The sequence below is a fragment of the Rhinoraja longicauda genome, chromosome 7 (assembly GCF_053455715.1).
Source record: "Rhinoraja longicauda isolate Sanriku21f chromosome 7, sRhiLon1.1, whole genome shotgun sequence".
Lineage (NCBI taxonomy): Eukaryota > Metazoa > Chordata > Chondrichthyes > Rajiformes > Arhynchobatidae > Rhinoraja > Rhinoraja longicauda.
Window position 1 is genome coordinate 14675134 of NC_135959.1, and position 17605 is coordinate 14692738.

Consider the following 17605-nt stretch of genomic DNA (forward strand, 5'->3'; position numbering starts at 1 on the left):
GGATTTCAACCCGAAACGTCACCCATTCCTTCTCTCCCGTGGTGCTGCCTGACCCGCTGAGTTACTTCAGCATTTTGTGTCTACCGTCCAACTTGCTTCATAAGATCATGTGATAGGAGTAGAATTAGGCCATTCGGCCTGTCAAGTCTACTCCGCCATTCAACCATGGCTGATCTATCTCTCCCTCCTAATCCCATTCTCTGGCCTTCTCTCCAAAACCTCTGACACCCGTACTAATCAAGAATCTATCTATCTCTGCCATAAATATATCCATTGACTTGGCCTCCACAGCCTTCTGTGGCAAAGAATTTCACAGATTCACCACCCTCTGACTAAAGAAATTCCTCCTCATCTCCCTCCTAAAAGAACGTCCTTTAATTCTTAGCCTATGACCTCTAGTCCTAGACTCTCCCACTAGTGGAAACATCCTCTCCACATCCACTCTATCCAAGCCTTTCACTATTCTGTATGTTTCAATGAAGTCCCCTCTCATTCTTCTAAACCTCAGTGAATACAGGCCCAGTGCCGACAAACGCTCTTCCTAGGTTGACCTACTCATTCCTGGGATCATTCTTGTAAACCTCCTCTGGACCCTCTCCAGAGCCAGCACATGGCAAAGTAGGCTTGAGGGCTCCAGTGGCCTACTCTTGCTTCTATTTTATGCTCTCGTGAACAATTGATTTTTGCCAGGATGTAGATCTTGTCCATCAGATTGGCAAAGAGACCAGCCAGATCTTCCCTGAGAAAAATTTGGCATCAGCAAGTATGTGTGACTCCTCTCACCATGGAGCGACAGTGAAAACAATTTAATTTCTCAGGGTGTGTAAGAAGGAACTGCAGGGGTTGCTTCACACCAAAGATAGACACAAAATGCTGGAGTGATTCAGCATCTCTGGAGAAAATGAATAGGCGTTTTGGGTCAGGACTATCAGACTCTGCATGAAGGTACTCCAGCAATTTGGGTCTAATTAGTCCGGGTGAACTGCTTATACCCATGTAGTTTTAGAGATTCAGCATGAAAGCAGGGCCATCGGCCCACCGGGTCCATCCCCAACCACTGATCCACTTTTACATCCAATTCCGACTCAATAGGGGTAATTTATAAAGACCAATTAACTTACATCCACTCTATCCAAGCCTTGACTCTTGTTGTATTCTCACCTAGCTACTGTAGAGAATAGACAATAGACAATAGACAATAGGTGCAGGAGTAGGCCATTCAGCCCTTCGAGCCAGCACCGCCATTCAATGCGATCATGGCTGATCACTCTCAATCAGTACCCCGTTCCTGCCTTCTCCCCATACCCCCTCACTCCGCTATCCTTAAGAGCTCTATCCAGCTCTCTCTTGAAAGCATCCAACGAACTGGCCTCCACTGCCTTCTGAGGCAGAGAATTCCACACCTTCACCACTCTCTGACTGAAAAAGTTCTTCCTCATCTCCGTTCTAAATGGAATAGGTGCAGGAGGCCATTTGGCCCTTCGAGCCAGCACTGCCATTCAATGTGATCATGGCTGATCATTCTCAATCAGTACCCCGTTCCTGCCTTCTCCCCATACCCCCTGACTCCGCTATCCTTAAGAGCTCTATCCAGCTCTCTCTTGAATGCATTCAGAGAATTGGCCTCCACTGCCTTCTGAGGCAGAGAATTCCACAGATTCACAACTCTCTGACTGAAAAAGTTTTTTCCTCATCTCAGTTCTAAATGGCCCACCCCTTATTCTTAAACTGTGGCCCCTTGTTCTGGACTCCCCCAACATTGGGAACATGTTTCCTGCCTCTAACGTGTCCAACCCCTTAATAATCTTATACGTTTCGATAAGATCTCCTCTCATCCTTCTAAATTCCAGTGTATACAAGCCTAGTCGCAAGCAATCAAGGCACAAGCAAGCTTTTTAGCACATCATGCCAACCATCACACACGCACTTAAACTCATCCCTCCTTTAATTCTCTCCACACAGCTACCCCTCATCAACTGCCCCCGGTTTCTATCACTCACCGACATGCTACCTATAATTTACTGTGGCTAACGAGAGACAATGGATGCAATGCTGAGGCTCTGTAAGGCGCTGCTCAGACCGCATTTGGAATATTGTGAGCAATTTTGGGCACCATATCTGAGGTAGGATGTGCTGGCTTTGGAGAGGGTCCAGAGGAAGTTTACAAGAATCATCCCAGGAATGAGTAGGTTAACCTATGATGAGCGTTTGTCGGCACTGGGCCTGGACTCGCTGGAGTTTAGAAGAATGAGGGGGGGACCTCATAGAAACGTACAGAATAGTGAAAGGCTTGGATAGAATGCAGCATTATGGAGAAGACACTTGTAGGATTAAATCACTCAGTTTAATTTCGAGATGCAGCAAGAAAACAGGCCCTTCAGCCCACCAGGTCCGCACCGACCAGCGATCACCCATACACGAGCACCGAAGATAGACACAAAATGCTGGAGATGATAAGAAAATTTAGAATGGTTCATTGTTAGCCGAGGGGAACATGACAAGGGGCATACACGATCCTACACACAATGAACGATTTACAATTTGTAGAAGCCAAAAATTGTTGTTGGAATAAACTCCACATTTTGCCTCTGATTCTTCGGCCGTTTATTATAAACTCACGTCCTCTTGTTACTGACTGTTCTGTCCCTCTACATGTTATTTGGACATTGCTATAAAATTTGTTTTATTGTGCCTTCAGGCTGCATTGCATCATCAATGCTTCTGAAAGTTATTGCCATCATAACTGTCTTCCAACATTGACATTAATAGTTTGAGTCCACTGTTAGATTTATGTAAAATATTAATTGTCGCCTGCTGCCAATTAACAGAGTCTAATCTCCGAAAGCACTGCATAAATCCACAAATTTGAGGGATTTTTTTTTTCCCCAGAGCCTTGGACTACAGAGAATACAGAGTATCTAGCAAGTACATTTGAGAAAAACCATTAACTAAAAGATTTTTAATTGAACATTTTAATTTGATCTTTTAAAAAGAATAATGGGTCTTAATGGTAAAATACACTAAAAACAATCTAATATAGGTGTATAATCAGAGGCTCTGGGGAGGAAGGAAATTGTGCCAATACGCATTCATCTATAAAAACATGAGGTGTAGGAAGGAACTGCAGATGCTGGTTTACACCGAAGATAGACACAAAATGCTGGAGTAACTCAGCGGGTCAGGCAGCATCTCTGGAGAATCTTTAGATTTTAGATTTAGAGATACAGCGCGGAAACAGGCCCTTCGGCCCACCGAGTCCGCGCCGCCCAGCGATCCCCGCACACCAACACTATCCTACACACACTAGGGACAATTTTTACATTTACCCAGTCAATTAACCTACATACCTGTACGTCTTTGGAGTGTGGGAGGAAACCGAAGACCTCGGAGAAAACCCACGCAGGTCACGGGGAGAACGTACAAACTCCGTACAGACGGCGCCCGTAGTCAGGATCGAACCTGAGTCTCCGGCGCTGCATTCGCTGTAAGGCAGCAACTTGTGTAATTTGCTTATTTTATTGCTCTATTGTTGGACTGTGGGTGACGAAATCTCGTCCAAAAGACCTGTTTTTGGTTGACAAATAAAGGTAATTCTGAATTCTGAATTCTCTAACGCTGCGCCACCGTGCCGCCCAATCTTGTAATTATTGTGTAATTATTAACTTGTTCTCCTTGCCAATGCAAATCATTGCTTAGGCTGTGGAGTTCCCATGTTTGAAACCAGCCTGATACAGATGGTAAATGATAGAAGTAATGCTATAAGCGGCACCTACTAATGCAATGAATTCTGCTTTGTACTTAAGGTGAATTAATTCAGTCAAGAAAAAATAAACATTGTAAGAATCAAATTTTTGTAACTGCCTGAAGAATAGTTTCTGTCTTCCAATGTACTTTCTTGCTCCATCAAGCGTGTTTGCTTTTAGGGATCTGAAGGGAAAAAGTGACTGGGAGATGATGGATAACTTTAAATGTAGATTTTATTTCCTGCTCAGGGCAACTCTAGATCAGTGCAACAAGAAGCACAATATTTTATTGCACCTCAGCCTCTCTGAGCCTTCATATGGGTTCGGTCTTCATGGTGACTTGGTCACTGTTACCCAGAGACTCAGATAACAGATCCAAAGACTTAAGTCTGTAACTCCACCAGGGAATTTAAATAAGTCAGCAAAGGTAATAATTAGGTAGCTGCACAAACCCAAAAGAAGATGCGAAGATACAAAAGTATCTCAGCAGGTCGGGCAGCATCTCTGGAGAACACAGATAGGTGACGTTCCGGATCAGAACCCTTCTTCAGTCATTCCTGACCCAAAACATCGCCTATCCATGTTCTCTGGAGATGCTGCCTGGCCTGCTGGAGTTACTCCAGCACTTTGTGTCACTTGTTGTAAACCAGCCTCTGCAGTTCCTTGATAGTGTTGGAGTAACTCAGTGGGTCAGGTAGCATCTCTGGAGAAAATGGGTGGGTGATGTTTCGGATCGGGACTTTGAAGGGTCAGTTCCGACCCGAAACATCACCCATCCTTTTTCTCCAGAAATGCTGCCTGACCCGCTGAGTTACTCCAGCACTTTGTGTCTATCGTTGGTATAAACCAGCATCTGCAGTTCATTGTGTGTATTTTTGCATTAACCCATCTGGCTTAATATAGACGAGCAGAGAAGGAAACTTGCCAACTCTCTCTGGTCTGGTCTGTGCAACTCCACACCTGTCAATGTGGCCAACTCTTAACTCTCCTTCGAAATGGCCCAGCCAGTCACTTAGATCAAAGGTAATAAGGGATCGATTTTGTCTGTGACACCCATAATATGTGATGAACTAAACAAATAAAATCACATCACCTTTTAAAGCTTTTTTTATTTTCCTGGAGTACAGTTAAACTTAGTTTCTGAGCAATGGGGTTCCCCATACTCACGTTTCATTGTCAAAAAACTGGGGGCAGCAAATGGCAATGGGGCAGAACAATGTCACAGCTGGTAGTGCTGCTGCCTTACAGTATCAGTGACCCAGGTTCAATCCTCGCTGCGGGCGTTATCAGGTTGCTGATATTGTTATCGGGTGTTATTTTCAAGAGAGAGTTAGATTTAGCTCCTAGGGCTAATGGAATCAAAGGATATGGGGAAAAAATTAGGAACGGGGCACTGATTTTGGATGATCAGCCGTGATCATATTGGATGGCGGTGCTGGCTTGAAGGGCTGAATGGTCTACTCATGCACCTATTTTCTATGTTTCTAGGTTATCTGTGTGGAGCTTGCATGTTCTCTTTGTGATCGTATGAGTTTCCTCTGCATGCTCCATTTCCACCCATATCCCAAAGTTGTGTGGGTTTGCAGTTTAAATTGGCCTCTGCAAAAATTGCCCCTAATGAGTACGGGGTTGAAGAGAAAGTGGGATAACATCGAACTCGTGTAAACAGGTGATCGATGGTCAATGTGGACTCGTTGAGCTGAAGTGCCTATTTCCACGCTTTTATCTCCTCCCTCTCCCAATCATTCTCATTCAAAATCTGATCCTTGGTGACAACATTCGCTGATGTTCGTTTGATAATGGCGCACATTCAATTTCTCTGGCATCATTCTCAGGCCCTCCATTTCCTCCATGTTTTCAAACTACTTTAAACACAGTCCTGGATGTACTGCTATTCCCTCTCCTAAACCTTAGGACAGAAACAGACTTTGGTTACACCAGAGATGTTTGCTTCATCCCTGTCCCTCACCATCCAATAGTTTGCCATATGGAAGCCTCAAATGGGAGCATTCCCATTCACGCCAGGCAATTGTAGACTTGAGCACAAAGGTCTAGGTTGATGTGATACTAAGGAAGTACAAAACATTTGGAGAGAGTGTCAGATAAGATATTAACCAAAGGCCTCATCTGCTTTCCTTGGCACATGTGATTCATCCTATGAAACTAGTTTGACAATAGGAAGAGGAGAAATCCCAGTGTCCTGATCAATAATCATCCCTCACTTAACACTGACGATACAAATAATCTGGTCCTTATCAGGTGATTATGTGCAGGAGTTTGCTATGCACAAATTAGTGGCTGCGTTTTCAAAATGCAGCATTCAAAAGATGTTGGGGGGGAACAGCAGGTCAGGCAGCATCTCTGCGGAATTTAATTTCAGAAATCCAAAAATGTTGGAGAAAAGAAGTGAATGGGTTGAAAGCTGGAAGACATATCTAATGCTCACAGCTCACATTGTATCAAACTTTGCAGGAAAATAACTGGAATGCTGGTTTAAATCGAAGGTAGACACAGAATGCTGGAGTAACTCAGCGGGTCAGGCAGCATCTTAGAAGAGAAGGAATAGGTGACGTCTCGGGTCGAGACCCTTCTTCAGTCTGAAGAAGGTTCCAAGTGCAAGATTCAAGGGGCATGGTGCCAGATTCAAACAACAGGGCTGTAAATGCTGCCTATCGTGCAGCATTGTTACAGCATTTCATTGCACCATTAAGTAAGGAGGCCACCTTAATCATTAAGACTGGCCTGTTAAACGTTAGCTTTGAAGAAAGAAAGAGCAAATTCTTTCATAATGTTGCAGGCACCGAAAGGCACCCGATTTTAATGGCAGCATTTACGTGGGCCATTTGCATGCCACAGTGTAGAAATCTTTTAGAACACAAAGATCAAAAGCACATACATCTGTCTACCTAATCTGTACAAACCGGCAGAAAGGCATCTTATTTACTGAGGGCAACAGTTTTTTTTATAGTCATGTTAACAGCTTATTCATTTTTAGTACATTTATCTTTCAAGGGCAAAAGACATCGCTTTATATCGTTAATGGCGGCCCATCCATTGACAACACATTGGTGCAGTTTTTACATCGGTGAGACCAGACGCTGGTTAGGCAGCTGCTGTGCCAAGGACCTGTACTCTGTCCACTGTGGTCATACAGATCTACCTGTTGCCAGCCATTTTAATACCGGTTCTCATTCCCACACTGACCCATCCGTCCTCGGCCTCCTCCATTGTCAGAGAGAGGCCAAACGGAAACTAGAGGAACAGCGCCTCAAATTCCACCTATGTAGTCCAAACCCAGCAGCATAAACATTGAATTCTAAACTTTCAAGTGCCCTGCACAGCCTTTCCTACACCATCTGCAGACCCAACAATGTGTGTCACAAGGAACTTCAGGTGATGGTTGAGCAAAACAAAAAAGACACAAAGTGCTGGAGTAACTCAGCGGGTCAGGCAGTATCTGTGGAGGACATGAGTAGGTGAAGTTTTGGGTCGGGACCCTTCTGCAGACTGAAGGGGGCAGGAAGCTGGAAGAGAGGTGGGGGCAGGACAAAGCCAGTGGCTGGTGGATACAGGTGAGGGGGGTTTGATTGGTAGATGGTTGGACAAAGGACGGGGGGGGGGAGGGGAAGGGAAGGAGAAACAGGTGTGAATCCAGGTGGGGCAGAGGGAGGGAGGGAGGGAGGGAAGGGTGAGGGAAACGGTATTTGTTGGTTAGTTACATAAAATTGGAGAATTCAATGTTCATACCATTGATCTGTAAACTGTCCAAGCAGAATACGAGGGCTGTTTTCATCCAGATGCGTGCCACGATCCACTTGTTTCAGCTTTGATAAAGATCAAAAATCCTTCGATCAGGCAATGATATAGAAAGTTTAAAACAATATTACTGCCCGTGTGACATTGTCACGGGGAGGGCTGTGTGCAGGGCAGGGGGGCTTCATACACTGGTGAATTCGGAGGGAACCCAAAGAAACTAAAGGGCCTGTCCCACTTAGACGATTTTTTAGGCGACTGCCAAAGTCGTAGCAGATCGCAAAAAAAATCTTTTACCCTACGACAATGACCACGACAATGCCGAGTCAGGTCGATACAAGTAACTTTTTTTGTAAAAGGAAGAGATTACACCGTCTTCGGAAACATCGCAAAATTCCCACGCTTATCAATGCTTCTCCGGCGTCCTAATTTTCGCTGAAATCACTGACAAGTCTGCAATTACTTGAGAGTTTTGAAATATAACATCTTGCCCGGGTTACTTGAAAACCAAACTTCACGGTAACAAGGCATAAACTGGATTGACTCCCAGTTTACTAATAGCAGTATTAAGAAATGTAATTTTAAACGTGGTTAAATGGATTTTTGTGTGGAGTGTGGGCATTCTTTGAAAATGTACGGGAGATGCAAATCTGGTTTCTGGCTTGCATATCTGGGTTGGGAGCCCACTTTAAATGTAATGGCTGATGGCCATAAACATCGCGAAATTCCCACGCTTACCTGACCTTCAAACTGTCGCCTCCAATCTACCTGCCAAATGTCCTGACAGTAAATAAATTGGTTAAACACAAGTACTTTAATGGTATCTTCAAATGACTTTACTTAATTTATTATTCCGTGCTTCTAAATGCATCTGCGACAACCTAGCAAACCTGGGGACAGCATGCGACAGACAGCGCCCGCAATAAGCAACGCTACATGGCGACAAGCCGGCTGTCGCCGAGAAATTTCTATCCGGACAATTTCTCAGTGATGCGCCGATCTCCACTACGATTCTTTGAAAACTCCTCACGATCATGCCCGCGACACCCCGGCGAACTGTCAGCGACAGCCTAGTCGCCGGCAGTCGGCTTAAAATCGCCTAAGTGGGACAGGCCCTTAAGTTAGCCCTGAGCCAATCTGTCAGATGGTGGGATTAGTCCAGGAATGGGAGCTGTCAAGGGAAGTACCCAAAGTGAGAGCCGCTGGAGACAACTGAACATAAAACAGCAGCCCTTTAGTCTACCTAACCCAACCAAAAACTATGGAAGAAACAAGGAACTGCAAACGCTGGTTGACAACAAAAGACACAAAGTGCCAGAGTAACTTAACGGGTCAAGCAGCATCTACGAAGAACATGGATAGGTAATGTTTCAGGTCGAGACCCAAAATTTCACCTATCCACGTTCCTCAGCAATGCTGCCTGACCTGCTGAGTTACTGCAGCACTTTGTGTATAGGTTTGTGGGTAAATTGGCTTGGTATAATACAAAACTGTCCCTAGTGAGTGTAGGATAGTGCTAATGTGCGGGGATCGCTGGTTGGTGCAGGCTCGGTGGGCCGATGGGCCCGTTTCCGCGCTGTATCTCTACAAATAGTAGTCTCAGGTTTAAACAATATAAGTGGTACGAGAGTGCATGCATTGTCAAAGCCAGGGGCTCTGGAATAGATCACACTGGATCTTCCAGATATTCCAGGCTGTACTTGCCCTGCCTACTGATGCTCACTAACATCTGTGTTGCATAGGATTGAAAACAATAAACACTAACATTCCTGGAAAACAAACCGTATGAACCTATTCCCAGGATACCCACAGAGTGCATGTCATCAGCAATTTTTATTGCATCCTCTTACTGCCAAGCTTGCACGCTGACAGATGGTTTTTTTTAAAACAAATGTTTATAAATACACAGTGATGGCAACCTACATTGATTTACCTGAATGTTCTCAAGATAACTCATGGAGGTGTGGACCCTACACCCACTGGTTTGCTTCAATAAAGCACCATCTACATCTGAAATTCCCTTGGGATGAACTTACAGACCAGAAGAAGTTGGTTTCGCCCACTTTGTCCATGCCAGCCAAAAGTAAACCAGAGTAATGTGGCGCAGAGGCACAGCGGTAAAGCTGCTGCCTCACAGCGCCCGAGACCTGGGTTCGATCTTCACCACGGTTGCTGTCTATGTGGAATTTGTAGGCCCACCCCTGTGACTGCATGGGCTTCCTCTAGGTGCTCCGGTTTCCTCCCACACTCCAAAGACGTGCAGGTTTGAAAGGTAATTGGCTTCCGAAAATTGCCCCAAGAGTGCAGGATGGGATAGCATTGGGCAGTGTATGACTAGTGTAGTCTGAAGAAGGGTCTCGAACCAAAACATCACCTATTTCATTTCTCCAGAGACGCTGTCTGACCTGCTGGGTTATTCCAGCTTTTTGTGTCTATATAGTATACGGGTGATCGATGGTCAGCGTGTACTAGGTGGGCCGAAGGGCCTGTTTCCATGCTGTCTCTCTAATCCAACTTTCCAGTACTTGGTACATGTTTGCACAAGGCCAACGAGGTCTCCTTCTTCAGTAAAGCATCCAAAAAGATCAGTGGCATTTTGCTCTATCCAGTCTGCATTAGCCAGAATACTGATTGCCGCTTCATCAAGCTACGAATGTTACTGTACACCACATTGCCTTTCGGCCCATTCAGCATACTGACTGGTTGCATCACAGCCTGGTTCAGACCCCCAGGAATGTACCCCCAGGAATGAAGGAGATGACACAGAGTGTAGACACTGCCCGGTCCATCGCAGGTACTAACCTTCCCACCTTCGAAAGAATCCATAGGAAACGCCACCACAAAAAATGTAGCCAAGATCATCAAAGAGCCACGTCACTCTGTCCACGCTTTAGTTTCACTGTTACCATTGGAAAGAAGGTATGGAAGCTTGAAAACCATGACCAGCAGGTTCAGGAATAGCTTCTTGCCAACAATCAATGGGGCTTGAACACTAAAAAACACTAACCTCAACTATGAACTTTGATGGACAGACTTTGGTTGCATGAAGGACAATGGTGTTTTGGGCACTGGTATTGTGGTTTTAATTTGTTGAATTATTTCTTGTTTGCTTTATGTTACCTATGTGTATTGCATCTACAGATCTGTTGTGCTACTGCAAGTAAGAATTTCATTGTTCTGTTGTCTGTACATATGACAATTAAACGCTCTTGACTCTAGGCATCAACAACAGCTCCCAGAGAAATTCCATTCCCCACTAGTTTTCCCTCATCTTTCACACTGCTATCATTTCTGCCACTCATGTACACACCAAGGGCATATTACAGAGGACAATTAAGCCAGCAACCTTCATATCTATGGGACTCGGGAGGAAACTGGTGCACCCTGGGTCAAACGAAATGTGTCGTAAGGTTTAAACCAAAGATAGACACAAAGTGCTGGAGTAACTCGGCGGGACAGACAGCATCTCTGGAGAGAAGGAATGGGTGACGTTTCAGGTCGAGACCCTTCTTCAGACCCTATCATCAAACCTGCCGACAAGGGAGTGTCTGAAGAAGGGTCTCGACCCGAAACATCACCCATTCCTTTTCTCCAAAGATGCTGTCTGTCCCCGCTGAGTTACTCCAGCATTTTGTGTCTATCTTTGGCACCAAGGGACAATCCACGCAGACACAGAGAGGATATGCAAACTCAACACAGCAGAGGCAAGTGAACGAATGCTATGCATGTTCATGGTGAAAGCTGTACATCAACAAATTTTCAAACAAATAATACTGCATCCAAAAATGTAACATTTACTCACAATCGACTTCACCTGTCCAAAGACAAAAAGAATGTTGTTATTACAGAAGAACAAAAAAGTTATTATGCCCCGTTAACCTCAGCATAACTCCAAGCCAGTTTGCTTCTGGCCATAGGATTAATAAAGCATGTCTTACAGCCTCTGACAGCTCCTCTTTACACAGACAGCAGTGATTTGAGTTTGCAGACTATGTTCACAACTAGAATACACAGACATTCTGACTTTGTTCTTACCGGGGAAAATATCGCTCTGCTGACCTAGTTGGCCCACACCAAATCAAACAAAAGATTCACAGAAAGAGTATCTGAATAATTTTTAACAATGTGGAACGAGCAGTCGATTGAGTTTATTGTGCACTTTGCCGAGCCACAATTCTGATGATATTGCATAAATCACACGTTACGCCCTCCGAACAACACACGAGAGGGCGAACAAAAAAAGGTCGTTTTGGAAAAGTTCACGCTCTTGAAACACTTTAACGCACCCGAGTTAATTCTGGCATTTCATTCCAGTCTCATTTCACTTACCTCCGACCAGCTTGCAGGCAGTGGTGGAACCTGGCCATGTTTACAGCCCGACACGAGCTCCCTCGCTAGATAACACACAAAAAGCTGGCAACGGAGACAGCGTGGTGGCTCAGCAAGGGTTTGCAAAGGCAACGACTCCTGCCTGCTTTCTGTAATTAGCAGCCAGATTAGGTTATTGCTCCTTTCAAACGAGGGAGGCACAGCTCTAAACCTCCTCTCCCAGATGAGCCTCACGATCTGACTTTCATCTCTTCCCAAAATGGCCCTCCCATTTGCTGGCTACATTATTAAGCTAGGGGTAATTTTGTTGATGAATAGATCCATTAAGTGCCAATCATTTTGCTGTAAATTGCTTTCCCCTGCAACCGTCGACAGAACAATTTTCTGTTGAATCCTTTTGTTTGGATTTGCGATGTGACTTTTGCTATCTCCATTTCCTGTTTATTTGGAAAATTGCATTTGTAAGTAGTTCTAATCTCCTTCTATTGGTCCATTGGTACTGTGGGCAACACTGTTCCATTTTAAAAACCAAACAAGGTCAACTTGACAGTAAGAACGCAGCTTTCAAGTCAAACTGCCTTCCCCGAAATTTTCTGATTTGTTGGAAATATACATTCTAACTTGTAGCGTACTGGGAAAAAAAGTATTGGAAATCAGTTTATGTTTCCAGCTCTAATTCTTACTACTGCATTGTTAGTAACATATTTTTTGAACTGAAACAGTACATTGTTCACTTTATTGGGCGGGTGAAAATCCAAGGCCAGTGCAGTTCAGTCTTCTTCAGAGGCATAGAAACAGAGGATGCTGGAAACACTCAAGAGGTCAGGCAGTACCTTGGAATACAAATCCATAACTCCCTGAAAATGGCAGCACAAATGGGTAGAATGATGAAGAAGACAAATGGTAGTTTGGCCTTATCCAGGGGATGTTTCCATTAGTGGGAGAGTCTCGATGGTCAAAGCCTCAGAATTAAAGGACATTCTTTTGGGAAGGAGATGAGGAGAAATGCCTTTAGTCAGAGGGTGGCGAATCTGTGGATTTTTTTGCCACAGAAGGTCGTGGAGGCCAAGTCAGTGGATATTTTTAAGGCAGAGAAAGATAGATTCTCAATTAGCATGGGTGTCAGAGGTTATGGGGAGAAGGCAGGAGAATGGGGTTAGGAGGGAGAGATAGATCAGCCATGATTGAATGGTGGAGTAAACTCGATGGGCCAAATGGCCTAATTCTACTCCTATTCCTTACGACCTTATGACCTTCCCTGGTTGGAGCATTGAGTACAAGTGTAAGGAAGTCACGATGCCGCTTCATAGGACTTTGGACCAACTTGTCCATGGTGACCAAGATGCCTTATCAACGCTAAGCTGGTCCAACCTGCCCACATATGGCCCATATCCCTCTAAACAATTCCTATCCATGTACCTGTCCAAAAGTCTTTTAAATGGCAAGGGTCTCACCTAATCCCTGATCTATCAGGAAAAACTGGGAGAACTGGTGTATGGGATCATCATATTGTAGTATAAAACGGTTCTCGGGTCCAAGGATCATCTGTAAACAGGATTGCAGGGAGAATTTCCAGTTTCTTCCACTATTCCAGTAAATAGTGAAAGGCCTGCGTAGATTGGATGTGGAGAGGATGTTTTCAGGAGTGGGAGAGTCCAGGACCAGAGGCCATGGCATCAGAATAAAAGGACGTACCTTTAGAAAGGAGATAAGGAGGATTTTTTTTCATCAGAGGGTGGTGAATCTGTGGAATCCATTGCCACAGAAGACTGTGGAGGCCATGTAAATGGATATTTTTAAGGTGGAACTCGATGGGCTCTTGATTAGTAAGGGTGTCCAGGGTAATGGTGAGAAGGCAGAAGAAAGGAGGTGAGAGGGAAAGATAGATCAGCCATGATTGAATGGCGGAATAGACTTGATGGGCCGAATAACCTAATTCTGTTCCTACAAGTTATGAAATTGTGAACTTCCAGATTCCAACTCCCTCACTATTATTGTGGTTATCACTCTTTGGTCATCCTCCTCTTCCTGTTCTGGGTGTCGTTCCTGGTTTTCCCTTCTGAATGGAGCAGCATTTGGAAATACAACAGCAAATGCCCCAACTTTCTTCTACAATTCCCCACCCACCTTCCATGCACACACTTAGAGGATCTAGCGAAATCACCAACTGTGACAGGAGTCTTGTGAATGACATTAAAATTTCTTCAAGGATAATCAAGGAAATGCAATGGCATGATAATTTTTACAGAGGTTACTTGAAATGAATTGAGATATGGTCATGAGACCTATGGTCGAGTTGGCTAGCGTTTTTGCCGAGGTCCATGGGGAAAGATTGGATCGGAATCCAAGGGGTAACTTCTTCACACAAAAGGCTGCTGGGGTATGGAACAAACTGCAAGAGGTGGTGGTTCAGGCAGGGACCATCCCAACGTTTAAGAAACTGTTAGACAGGTACATGGATAGGACAGGTTTGGAGGGATATGGGCCAAACGTGGGCAGGTGGGACTAGTGTAGCTGGGACATGTTGGCCGTTGTGGGCAAGTTGGGCCGAAAGGCCTGTTTCCATGCTGTGTGACTCTATGACCCTAGGTCAGAAACCACCAGAAACCATGAATGTTGGGACCCCAATTCAGAAAGGTGGGGGTTGGAGTACAGAAAGGAGAGTAAAACCATGCAGCTGGATGATCACCCATCAGAAAAAAAAGACAGGGAGTCTTAACAAAAAGCCAACACAACTGGTCAGTATAGAAGATACAAGATCACCGTGCACATTTAAATATATACAAAAACAACAATACTTTTGCACATAGAAAACTTGATGTCCATAAAGTTAGAAACGTGGGGTGTACACGTAAATAGAAGAGAGTAAGTAGATAGGACAGGTTTGGAGGGATATGGACCAAGCGCAGGCAAGTGGGACTAATGTAGCTGGGACATGCTGGCCAGTGTGGGCAAGGTGGGCCAAAGGTCCTGTTTCTGTGACTATCTGTTCTCCTCATCTCCCCACTTACTGCCAATCTCCTTTCCAACACCAAACTCTCAGCCCCGTAATCTGCTTCCATCAGCACGAGACTCATCCATTGCTGCATTGCTGAGGAACGAGCTCTGTTTGTATATTTGACTCCAGAAGGTAAGCTGAACCAAAGGCTCTCAGAGCCCAGACTTGAGGTACAAACTGCATGACGCTTTGTGGAAGGAATAGGCCTGGTGGATAAGATGCCCCTTTTCCCTACTCCAGGGTTCCAATATGGAAACAGGAATTGCTTGCCACTGCAGAGCAGAATTGCTATAAAGGCTCCAGGAATGCAAAGCATCAAAAAGATCCGGCACGGTGGCGCAGCAGTAGAGTTGCTGCCTTTCGGCGCCAGAGACCCAGGTTCGATCCTGACCATCGGTGCTGTTGGTACGGAGTTGTGGGTTTTCACCGGGTGCTCTGGTCTCCTCCCACACACCATAGACCTACAGGTTAATTGGTAAAAATTGTGAATTGTCCCTAGTGTGTGTATAATAGTGTTAGTGTGCTAGATCTGGTTGGTGCAGACTCGATGGGCCGAAGAGCTTGTTTCCGCGCTGTATCTCTAAACTAAACTAAACCTCAAAACATCAACTAATTTTGCAGGAAAATTAGCGCTTCAGTTATTACTTGGCTTGCTTACTGTGATAATTACAGAAAAGCCTTTAAGATTAAAATCAAGTTCTAATAATGGGTGCATTTCGAATAAAGGTCAGGTTATTAAAAGTAAATGTAGATTTATCTGATAACCATAAAATGTTCAATTGAAAGGTTCAAGGCATAGAGTGATAGACCATGGGAAAAGGCCCTTCGGTTCAACTTGCCCACGCCGAACAAGGTGCCTCGTCTCCACTGGTCCCACCTATCTGTGTTTGGTCCATATCCTTCTAAACCTTTCCTATCCAAGTAACATAGCAAACTTTCTTTTTACCATTGATCATCCATTCACACTAGTTTCATGTTATCCCACTTTCACGTCCACTCCCAACACACCACAGGCAATTTAAAGAGGACAGTTAACCTACAAACCCGCACATCAATGGGATGTGGGAGGAAACCAAAGCACCCAGAGGAAACCCACGCGGTCACCAGTAGAGTGTGCAAGCTCCACCCAGACAGTACCCAAGGTCAGTATCAAACCCAGGTCTCTGGCGCTGAGGCAGCATCTCTGCCAACTATGCCACTGTGCCACCATTTTAGAATAATATATCCCAAATTATGTGAGTTAGCGATGGTAAAAATCACTTCAGCCCATCCAAAAGCCAAAATGCAAATAGTCAGACTGACCCTCAACCTGTCAAAAATTATTTTTCCTGGGATGTGCAGCAAAAGAAACCTCTGGGAAAATCACAATGCAACAAAATCCTTGGTGGTACAGTAATATATTGAGCAGACTCAACAAAGATTTACCTGCCCCCACCGTAAAAATTAATGTAATGTTTCTCCCATCAGTCAATTTGGCCCGTCTAAATAATAATCACACAGCAGGGCAGGCCTGGGACAACCCGTTTGTATTCTTTAGGCTTGTATTCACTGGAGCTTAGAAGGATGAGAGGGGATCTTGTAGAGACATATAAAATTATAAAAGAACTGGACAAGCTAGAAGCAGGAAAAATGTTCCCAGTGTTGGGCAAGTCCAGAACTAGGGGCAGCAGTCTTAAAATAAAGGGGAGGCCATTTAAAATTGAGGTGAGAAGGAACTTTTTCACCCAGAGAGTTGTGAATTTGTGGAATTCTCTGCCACAGAAGGCAGTGGAGGCCAAATCACTGGATGAATTTAAAAGAGAGTTAGATAGAGCTCTGGGGGCGAGTGGAATCAAGAGATATGGGGAGAAGTTGGGCACAGGTTACTGATTGTGGATGATCAGCCATGATCACAATGAATGGCGGTGCTGGCTCGAAGGGCCGAATGGCCTCCTCCTGCACCTATTTTCTATGTTTCTATGTTTCGTCCCCAGCCAACAATAGACCATTGTGGGCTCCACCTTTCCCAGAGTCATGGATGCAGGCTCTGCTTTGTCCTGCACTTTTCCCATACCTTCAGTGTCCCCCTCGTTGAGAGTCAGTCTGAATAAGGGTCTCGACTGGAAACGTCACCCGTTCCTTCTCTCCACAGATGCTGCCCGACCCGCTGAGTTACTCCAGCACGTTGTGCCTATCTTCGGTGTAAACCTACATCTGCAGTTCCTTCTTCCACCTCGCGACCATCGTGAAGAAATTGCAATCCTCTAAGTCAAAACAAAACTCACCAGCCTTGTTTCTTCTAGTTACAAGTCCACCTGCTTTGCAGCCAAAGACATTGCAGCGGGCAGCGCGCTGTAAACACCAGTGTCAAATGTGCAACTGTTTAAATCAACGCACCGAATGGCAGAAGGCTGCAGATGTATTGAGGAGGCAAATCAGGGCATCGACTTGGCACCACAAAGACTTGCCGTGTCCCCTCTCCTTCCTGCTACCCCCCTCAGCCAGCCCCCAAGACAAGTCAAAACAAGGTGAAACAATGCAATCGTCGGGAATGCGTCTCAAGCTGGCGTGGGCTCGGAAACGCAACAGCGTGGAGCACTTGAACGTAAAAACCGGTGGCAAGATAACATCCATCAAAACGTGCAAGCTGCAACCATTTTTATTTTTTTAAATCATCTTGGATTTTACACAACGCCCTTTTCTCAAAGTGTGCAAATGCACCGCATTTAACCAGGGGACAATTGTGAGCTGGTATTTAAAATGCAAGACCATTGTTTATGGGCACTGATTTTTCCACAAGGCT

The 17605-nt window shown here is 44.9% G+C and overlaps 1 protein-coding gene across 8 annotated transcripts in view; it reads right to left on the bottom strand.

The window, feature by feature from the left end:
- LOC144595096 (CRACD-like protein) overlaps nucleotides 1-17605 on the bottom strand; it is a 145931-nt gene that overhangs the window by 69518 nt on the left and 58808 nt on the right. For 2 of the 8 annotated variants that reach the window (XM_078402147.1, XM_078402143.1), the window contains exon 2: nucleotides 7491-7567. The exons of 2 other annotated variants lie outside the window; for them this stretch is intronic. Coding sequence is in view for 1 of the 6 variants with exons in the window: in XM_078402141.1 (XP_078258267.1) it covers nucleotides 11826-11863 (38 nt within the window). In the remaining 5 variants the exon portion in view is untranslated. Of the gene's footprint in view, nucleotides 1-7490; nucleotides 7568-11825; nucleotides 11965-17087; nucleotides 17279-17605 lie in introns of those variants that run through there. 4 more of the 8 variants (XM_078402142.1, XM_078402141.1, XM_078402144.1 and 1 more) reach the window with 4 other exon arrangements.